General features: G+C 39.9%; 1 protein-coding gene across 10 annotated transcripts in view; it reads left to right on the forward strand.

The window, feature by feature from the left end:
* Nucleotides 1–9,438, forward strand: part of LOC133577958 (calcium/calmodulin-dependent protein kinase type II subunit gamma-like) — a 197,705-nt gene that overhangs the window by 113,753 nt on the left and 74,514 nt on the right. For all 10 annotated transcript variants that reach the window (XM_061932144.2, XM_061932148.2, XM_061932150.2 and 7 more), the window contains exons 10-12: nt 2,062–2,184; nt 2,292–2,375; nt 9,249–9,291. In XM_061932144.2, coding sequence (XP_061788128.1) covers nt 2,062–2,184; nt 2,292–2,375; nt 9,249–9,291 — 250 coding nt within the window. The remainder of the gene's footprint in view (nt 1–2,061; nt 2,185–2,291; nt 2,376–9,248; nt 9,292–9,438) is intronic.

Genomic DNA, 9,438 nt, shown 5'->3' on the forward strand with positions numbered 1-9,438 from the left:
AAAACACAAACCAGGAAACAGGATGCCAGGGAAACAAGAACTGGAAGACGAGGAACAAAAAGACAGCAGACTACAAACAGCTACAGAATATAGCTTACCGCTACCGCATCCAGCTACACTGACAACGACAAGTAGAAATGACAATGATCCAGCAGTGACTGGAGGGTAGGGCAGGTATAAATAGCAGCTGGCTGATTGACACCAGGTGTGGCCAGGTGCCAATCAGCCACAGCTGAGGAGACACAGCACTCAGGGAGACAAGTAGGAAATAAAGACAAAATAAAAGTGCTGGACAGAAAACTAAGACAAACGCAGAGAAAAAACTAAAACACAGTCAAACTGTCAGGGACAAGCCTGACACTCATGGCTTATATCTTACTAAAATCCTTCCCATTGACTATTTACAACACTACACAGTATTTATTATTATTATTATTATTATTATTATCTATAATTACATTTAAATGGCATTGCATACATGTAAAATTAAATGCTATTTCACATTATTTGACCAGTAGCAGCCACCTGTTTAAAGCCCGATCACAGTTGAAATCTTGAAATGAAGGGCCTTTAATGGCCAAAACATTAACCTGGACAACATTTTAACAGCTGGCTGGCTCAGATTTTATTCTTTTCATTGCATTCACATGCTGCAGTGGACAGTGGACAATTTAGCTTCAGTACACGTGTGTTTATTGACAACAGGGTTATAACCTGGACACGTTAGCTCGTCGGTATGAAAACACGTGACTGTTACTACGTGCGTCTGCCCCGGACCCCGAGTCAAACAGCGGCGGTGTTAATGAAGCAGCGTCAGGCTGCTCACCGTCAGTGAAACGCTCGGTGAAATCGCGGATTAACGTTAAATATATGACGAGCCGCGAGCGATGCAGCTATAACCTATCTACCTATAACTTATATTACCCTCGTATTTTGATCCGGTCGGTCCGTTCTTCTTTTACTTCGTCGTTGTCGTCTTCTTCGTCTTCTTCGTCTTCTTCTTCTTCTTCTGGCCCACCAGGTGAATTAAGTGCTATTAGCGGAGTTACAATGCATAGTAGGCTACCGCCACCTACTGCACCGGAGTTGTAACTACAAGCTACATTCACAGACAGAGTCCCATTGCTTTTATGAGCGGTCGAGCGAGTCAAAAGCCGAAAAATCCATTTGTGGCGGACGTAATTCTTTCGTGGCGGGCCGCCACAAATAAATGAATGTGTGGGAAACACTGGTAGTTGATGGTAGGTCTTTATTGTCATTGCACAAGTACAACGGAACTTTGTTTTCAGCACAAACCCGTTCAAGATTAGACGAGCAAACAGTGTACAGGGTTACAGAACAGGAACGCTGATGGGTCGCCACAAGGCGCCCCGTAAAAGGTGGGAAAAAGGTAAAAACGCTGGGGAAGGATGAGTAAAAAAATATAATCTAGACTGGGCTCCTAAGGGGGCCTAGTCTGGAGTGGGGAAAAAACCTCCATAGCAAAGCACATATACATACTACAACGTACATCTCCAGATATCGAGCAACTGAGGGAAGGGCGAGGTCATGATGGTAGGCAGCAGCTCTCAGGCGCTGACCATCCATTCATCACCCCTATGGGATTTGCGTCAAGGGCGTTGGATTGGGGGTGGGGTATGTGTGTGTGGCGTATATTTTTGTGGTTGAAAGTGTGTGTAAGCCCGTATTGTGTCTGTGCTTCCTTGGTGTTCTTGCCAGTCAGTCCAAAGTCAACAACAACAGGCGTGTGTCCGTGAGACAAGAAGGGAGTTTGTTGTGTTTTCGCTGCACTGTCCTTCAGGAGAGTCTCCAAGCCAGGGAAACAATCCAAGTTAGAATGTTTTATGCGAGTGAAAATAAAATTTGCTTTTCACTCTAAATTGTCTATGACTGGTCCTCAAAAACTGACAGTCCGATGTGATTCAAAATAACAAGAGTGTCCCCAGTTCTTTCCGCATCCTCCAATCCTTTGTGGCAGCTTTGGGGTACTTTGAAGACTGCCAGCATCAAGGTATTCAATGTTTGTTAGTGTTCGCCAACCTGTATCTACTTCTGCTTTAGTTTCCCTCCCCTGAGTGGGACACGGTGACCCCTGAGGCAAAGAACCTGATCAACCAAATGTTGACCATCAACCCGGCCAAGAGAATCACTGCCGAGCAGGCCCTCAAGCACCCATGGGTCTGCGTAAGTAAAGTTCAGAGTTTCTTTGCGAAGTCGAGACTGGGATCCCTATTCCCCGGGTGAGCTTTTTCACGTGCGTGACTGTGAAATTGTCCCCTTCTCCCCTGCAGCACCGCTCCACAGTGGCGTCCATGATGCACAGACAGGAAACTGTCGAGTGTCTCCGCAAGTTCAACGCTCGCCGAAAACTCAAGGTACTTACCTACTGTTTGTTGTCATTGTGATTTTCCATTCTAGTAAGTACGGTGGAACCTCAATTTACAAACTGGATTGGTTCATGAACAGAGTTCGTAAAAATTTAAAAGTTCGTACAGTGAAGCTCATTCCTCCATATGAAACAACCGTATTTTTCGGACTATAAGGCACACTTAAAATCCTTTCATTTTCTCAAAACTCGACAGTGCGCCTAATGTACGGAATCATTTTGGTTATGCTTACCGACCTCGAACCTATTTTATTTGGTGCATTGTGTAAGGATAAGTGTGACCGGTAGATGGCAGTCACACATAAGAGATACGTGTGGACTGCAATATGATGGCAGTCACACTAGGGCTGGGCGATATGGCCTTTTATTAATATCTCAATATTTTCAGGCCATGTCACGATACACCAGTGGTTCTCAACCTTTTTTCAGTGATGTACCGCCTGTGAACATTATTTTAATTCAAGTACCTCCTAATCAGAGCAAAGCATTTTTGGTTGAAAAAAAGAGATAAAGAAGTCAAATACAGCACTATGTCATCAATTCCTGATTTATTAAATTGTATAACAGTGCAAAATATTGCTCATTTGTAGTGGTCTTTTTTGAACTATTTGGAAAAAAAGATATACAAATAACTAAAAACTTGTTGAAAAATAAACAAGTGAGTCAATTATAGATAAAGATTTCTACACATAGAAGTAATCATCAACTTAAAGTGCCCTCTTTGGGGATTGTAATAGAGATCTGGATTCATGAACGTAATTCTATAAATTTCTTCACAAAAAAAGAAATCTTTAACATCAATATTTATGAAACATGTCCACAAAAAAATCTAGCTGTCAACACTGAATATTGCATTGTTGCATTTCTTTTCACAGTTCTTTTTGACAGACATTTTAGTGAGGGTCAAACCATCATGGCATGGGGGAAACTCTGGGTTTATGGTAATGAATGGAATAGCCTATTTGATTTGATGTTAAGTTTATGAACTTACATTCATATTTTGAGTATTATTCAATAAATATATTTATAAAGGATTTTTGAATTGTTGCTATTTTTAGAATATTTTTTAAAAATCTCACGTACCCCTTGGCATACCTTCAAGTACCCCCAGGGGTACGCTTACCCCCATTAGAGAAACACTGCGATACACCATATATATCTGGATATTTTGCCTTAGCCTTGAATGAACACTTGATGCATATAATCACAGCAGTATGATGATTCTATGTGTCTACATTAAAACATTCTTCTTCATACTGCATTAATATATGCTACTTTTAAACTTTCATGCAGAGAGGGAAATCACAACTAAAAGTGTATTTATTAAACAGTTATTAAGCAGTGGCACAAACATTCATGTCATTTCCAAAACAGAAAGTGCAAGATTGTCAGACATTTTAAAACAAGCTATTAGTGCACTTTTGTGCATGATGTCACTAAGATGACATATCAAAACAACACTAAATTAAAGTGCACTTTCTGTACAGAATGCCACTACAATAGTTAAAAACAAATAAAGTGCACTTTTGTGCATGATGTCACACAAGATATTTCAATAACTGTCAAATAAAAATGAGCTGCATAATAGGAAATCAACAATGTATGTCCTTCGCTATGTGGTAGGTTCCTGCGGACGTTATCTGATTGATTGATTGATTGAGACTTTTATTAGTAGATTGCACAGGACAGTACATATTCCGTACAATTGACCACTAAATGGTAACACCTGAATAAGTTTTTCAACTTGTTTAAGTCGGGGTCCACGTTAACCAATTCTTTCTTTCTTTAGTTTATTTCGAACATGAACCCACTTACATCATAATACATCACACAATTTCATATCATTTCATTTTACATCATGCCCGAAAAGGAGTAGGAAGAAGCAAAGCTTATTTAATCCTACCCCTTTCCCACTTCAAAGCGTTTACAAATATATAGAATCATTTACTGACCTTTTTATATAATAAAATAACATCTATGAATTAGTATACAACAGTTTTGTAATATGTAATTAATTAATTAATTCAGTCATTATTAACATAATGAGATGAAGAATATCTTATTTTCAATAAGGTTGGAAGTATTTCTCATAATTCTTCTTTGTACTCTGTAAGCACTATTATTTTGAACAACCTCTTAAACTGGATCATATCAGTAAAATTTTCAACTTCTTTACTTAATCCATTCCATCATTTAATTCCACATACTGATATGCTAAAGGTTCTAAGTGTTGTATGTGCATATAAATGTTTTAAATTATTTTTTCCTCTAAGGTTATATTTCTCCTCTTTAGTTGAGAAGAATTGTTGTACATTCTTTGGTAGCAGGTTATAGTTTGCTTTGTACATCATTTTAGCTGTTTGCAATTTTACCAAATCATCGAACTTTAATATTTTTGACTTAATAAATAAAGGGTTTGTATGTTCTCTATATCCAACATTATGTATCAGTCTAACTGATCTTTTTTGTAACACGGTTAACGAATGTAGCGCACATTTGTAGTTATTTCCCCATATTTCTGCACCATAACTCAGATATGTAACACTAGCGAGCAGTAGAGAATATGCAGTGATTTTTGGCCCAGGACATATTTTGCTTTATTCATTATTGAAATGTTTTTTGCCACCTTATGTTGTATGTTTTGTATATGAGATTTCCAGTTCATTTGATCATCTATTAATACTCCCAAAAATCTAGTTTCTTTTACCTTTTCGATGTCTACTCCGTCTATTTGTATTTGTGTATGATGCTCTTTTCTACTATTACCAAATAGTATTATTTTAGTTTTACTGAGATTCAAAGATAGTCTGTTTTTGTCCAACCATCTTTTTAATTTGTTCATTTCTTCTGTTATTATTTGTATTATCTTCTGTGTGCTCTCTCCTGAACAGAAAGCGGTTGTGTCGTCCGCAAATAAAACCAACTTTAAGTCCTTCGTAACCTTACAAATGCCGTTTATATAAAGATTGAACAATCTTGGTCCTAGTATTGATCCCTGGGGTACACCACAGGATATATCTAGCCGTGTTGACATATTTTCACCCATCTTCACATATTGCTTCCTGTTGGTTAAATAACTTCTTACCCAATTCAATACCAAACCTCTGATGCCATATCGTTCATGTTCTGTTGTTGATTTTTTTTTTCATACGATGTTAATTTGGAAATGGTTGCTTCGGCATTTTGTGGGTGTGGCATCGAACGGAGATGTTGACATGCAGTTTCAAGCACTCTTCATTCTCTAGCGGGTGACTTTTCGAATGATGCTACACATTAGCAGTGCTGTTACTTTTTGTAGCAACGCTTTTGCCACATAATTGTTCAACATATTCCCTCTTGAAGCCAAACCACCGCCAGACGATGCACCCCTTGCTGTTTTTCTTGGGAATTAATTTTTCCTCGATTTGTTACCAGATTCGCACCTTCTCTCCTCTCTCGTATTACCACTCGCAACGCACCGTTAGCATCACAGCTAATGTTACCCATGTAGCTACCTCTCTGCTCGGGGAGGGCGTGTGACGTTGCACAGGACGTAAGAAGGTGCGCTTGTTTATGTCTCTGTGAGAAGGAGATACAAGAAAGAGTGGGAAACGCATGCAGTGTAATGCCCGCCGCTAAAAGCAACTGCGTGAGAACATATACTCGAATATCACGATATAGTCATTTTCTATATCGCACAGAGATAAACCCGTGATATATCGAGTATATTCGATATATCGCCCAGCCCTAGCATGGACACAGATACTAAACACAAACACACAACATACACAACTATATGGACAAATGATTGAATGGCTGAGTACAGAGGAGATATGTAAGTAAACACTATCACAGGAGCCATCTTCACCAGGAGGTCAGGAACGTTGAAAAATAAAAATAATAAAACTTGTAAAATATTAAGAACCATGAGTAAAGATAAAGAATAAAAAATATACAGTAAATAAATAAATAGAAATAAATAAAATCTTGCATCACTAATAGGATAAAAAGTAAACTACAAATGACTTCAATAAAATAATATCAGGTAAAAGACAAATCAAAAAGGTGGGTCTTAACCCTGCTCCTAAAAACATGAACGTTCTCCGTGTTGCACATTTGTATGCATGTCATGGCACTTGAAAATCTCAGCATTGATCCAAATCGGTTTTGCGTTCTGTCGTTTTGATCAAGTTATGTTTTAAACGTGGCAATCACACGCTAAATCAAACCGATATGGCAGTGTTTTTCAACCCTTTTTTGAGCCAAGGCACATTTTTGGCGTTGACAAAATCCAGAGGCACACCACCAGCAGAAATCATTAAAAAACAAAACTCAGTTGACAGTAAAAAGTCGTTGCCGCAATTGTCGGATATGACTTTAAACCATAACCAAGCATGCATCAATATAGCTCTTGTCTCAAAGTAGGTGTACTGTCACCACCTGTCACATCACACCCTGACTTATTTGGAGTTTTTTGCTGTTTTCCTGTGTGTAGTGTTTTAGTTCTTGTCTTGCTTTTCTCTTTTTTTGGTATTTTCCTGTAGCATTTTCAAGTCTTCCTTTTGAGCGATATTTCCCGCATCTACTTTGTGTTAGCAATCAAGAACATTTCCGTTGTTTTTATCCTTCTTTGTGGGGACATTGTTGATTGTCATGTCATGTTCGGATGCACTTTGTGGACGCCGTCTTTGCTCCACAGTAAGTCTTTGCTGTCGTCCAGCATTCTGTTTTTGTTGACTTTGTAGCCAGTTCAGTTTTAGTTTGGTTCTGCATAGCCTTCCCTAAGCTTCAATGCCTTTTCTTAAGGGGCTCTCACCTTTTGTTTATTTTTGGTTCAAGCATTAGACACCTTTTTACCCGCACGCTGCCTCCCGCTGTTTTCCACATCTACAAAGCAATTAGCTACCTGCTGCCACCTACTGATATGGAAGAGTATTACACGGCTACTCTGCCAAGCTCTCGACAGCACCGACACTCAACAACACATAATTTGCAGACTATAATTACTGGCTTGCAAAAAATATTTTTAACCCAAATAGGTGAAATTACACCAGACTGTATCTCACGACCAGTGTTGGGTTGGTTACTGAAAACCAGTAACTAGTTACAGTTACTAGTTACTTTATTTCAAAAGTAACTCAGTTACTAACTCAGTTACTTACACCAAAAAGTAATGCGTTATTGTGAAAAGTAACTATTTAGTTACTTCTTTTTTTCTTCTTTTTTTTTTAAAGCTCCCATTAATGCCCTTTTTGCCTTCATTTCAGTACTGTTATTGCACTGGAGAATAATACAATCTGTTGATCAACTTGACATGCATTTTTATTTTCCTTTTAACATAATTAATGAAAAACAGTGCAACATAAAAAGGCATTCCTCCTTTCTTTAAACTTGGACCAATGACCATTAGTAAAAAACAAGTTTAAGTGCAACATAAGAAGAAACATAATCTTCCTTGAAACATAGGTAGTGAAATAAAGCCTGACATCTGGAGTGATGCTGCTGTCTTCCACACTTGGATCCATGGATTGTAGAATCCTTGTTTTCAGTGGCAGGATCATTGACACAGATGGTGAAGTTTCAGTGCTCAGTAGAGATGGAACACTTTTGAGGGGTTTAAGCACCTGGAGGACCTCATCTGCCACTCTCACATCATCATCAGACAGGGTGACATTTGTCTTCAGGGTGTTGTGGGTCAATGCAGAGTATATAGCTGCCTGCTGCTTCAACATATAAGTGGAGTTCCACCTCGTTGGGACATCATGTATGAGCAGGCAGCTTTAGCATTTCTTGCTTTGTCTTAAGCACATGAGCAGCTGTTGTGCTTGGGTGGAAGTAGGAAACCTTCCTGATCCTCCCAAAGAGGCGCTCCATCCTATTGACTGAGATGTGATGCCAAATTCACTACATGTGCAAAGCACCTATCTGTGGTCCCAGTCCTGCCTCATTCTCTGTAATTATTTGATTTTTGGCATTATCACGTGTGACTGGGATATCTTTATCTTCCATTCCTCCACTGCTTGTGTCAGTACCTGCGCAAGGTGACTCTCGTAGAGGGGGCGTGTCTTCTCATCTCCCAGTCTGCTGTGATGAAGTGAGCGCTTATAGTTCCGCTGGACGTCCACCCGTCTGTCATGAGCGCAACAGATGATGCTCGGGATAGTTTTTTCTTCTCCTGCTCATAAAGATCTGGCACAATCTTATTGCTGAAGTGGGTGCGCGACGGGATGTCGTAACGTGGTTCAAGCACGTTCAGCATGTGTTTAAAACCCTCGTTTTGCACAACCGAGTCTGCACTTATAAACACACCGATTAAATGGCGCGGGGCGTTCAAGCTCCTCCGTTACTCCGCTCGCCATGACCACGCTGTGTGGACTGAACGTGCCAACAACTTTTTTTTTTTGTTTCATATATCAAACCGCGGATCACTTATTGTGTGCCTCCCCACACCCACACACACACACACATAGACCGCGCCTTTTTTCTTCTCTCCGGCTTGTGACAGAGGAAGATTCAGAAGAACGACACCGCAGCGCTTCTGTTTCTAGCCGATACTACATCAAAAGTAACGTAAAATAACGCAGTAACGCATCATGTAGTAACGGTAACTAAATTACTGAATAAAAAAAAAAATAACGCGTTAGATTACTAGTTACCGCCGAAACTAACGGCTAACTAACTTCGTAACGCGTTAGTCCCAACACTGCTCACGACACACAAGTGCCGCGGCACAGTGGTTGAAAAACAAAGACAGTCGATGTCCCGAGCCATACCAGCTAGGAAGATCCAGCATTTCTTGTCTCCTTTACAAATACAGTGAGGTAAGGAAGAGAAGAATATATCCTGGCATTAACTCCATCCTCCCTCGCTTGTGTGTCCTCAGGGAGCCATCCTCACCACCATGCTGGTGTCCAGAAACTTCTCAGGTGGGTGTGCCCTTCGCCCTCCGCCCCCCACGCAGCACATGCAGATCAAGAAGAGTGGATAGAATCCTGTGCACCAACACCCCCTCCACCCCTTCCCCTCAGCACACACACACACACACACACCTTTTTAGAAAGAACAAGCTGTGT

This window comes from Nerophis lumbriciformis, linkage group LG39 (assembly GCF_033978685.3).
Source record: "Nerophis lumbriciformis linkage group LG39, RoL_Nlum_v2.1, whole genome shotgun sequence".
In the NCBI taxonomy this organism is placed as follows: Eukaryota; Metazoa; Chordata; class Actinopteri; order Syngnathiformes; family Syngnathidae; genus Nerophis; species Nerophis lumbriciformis.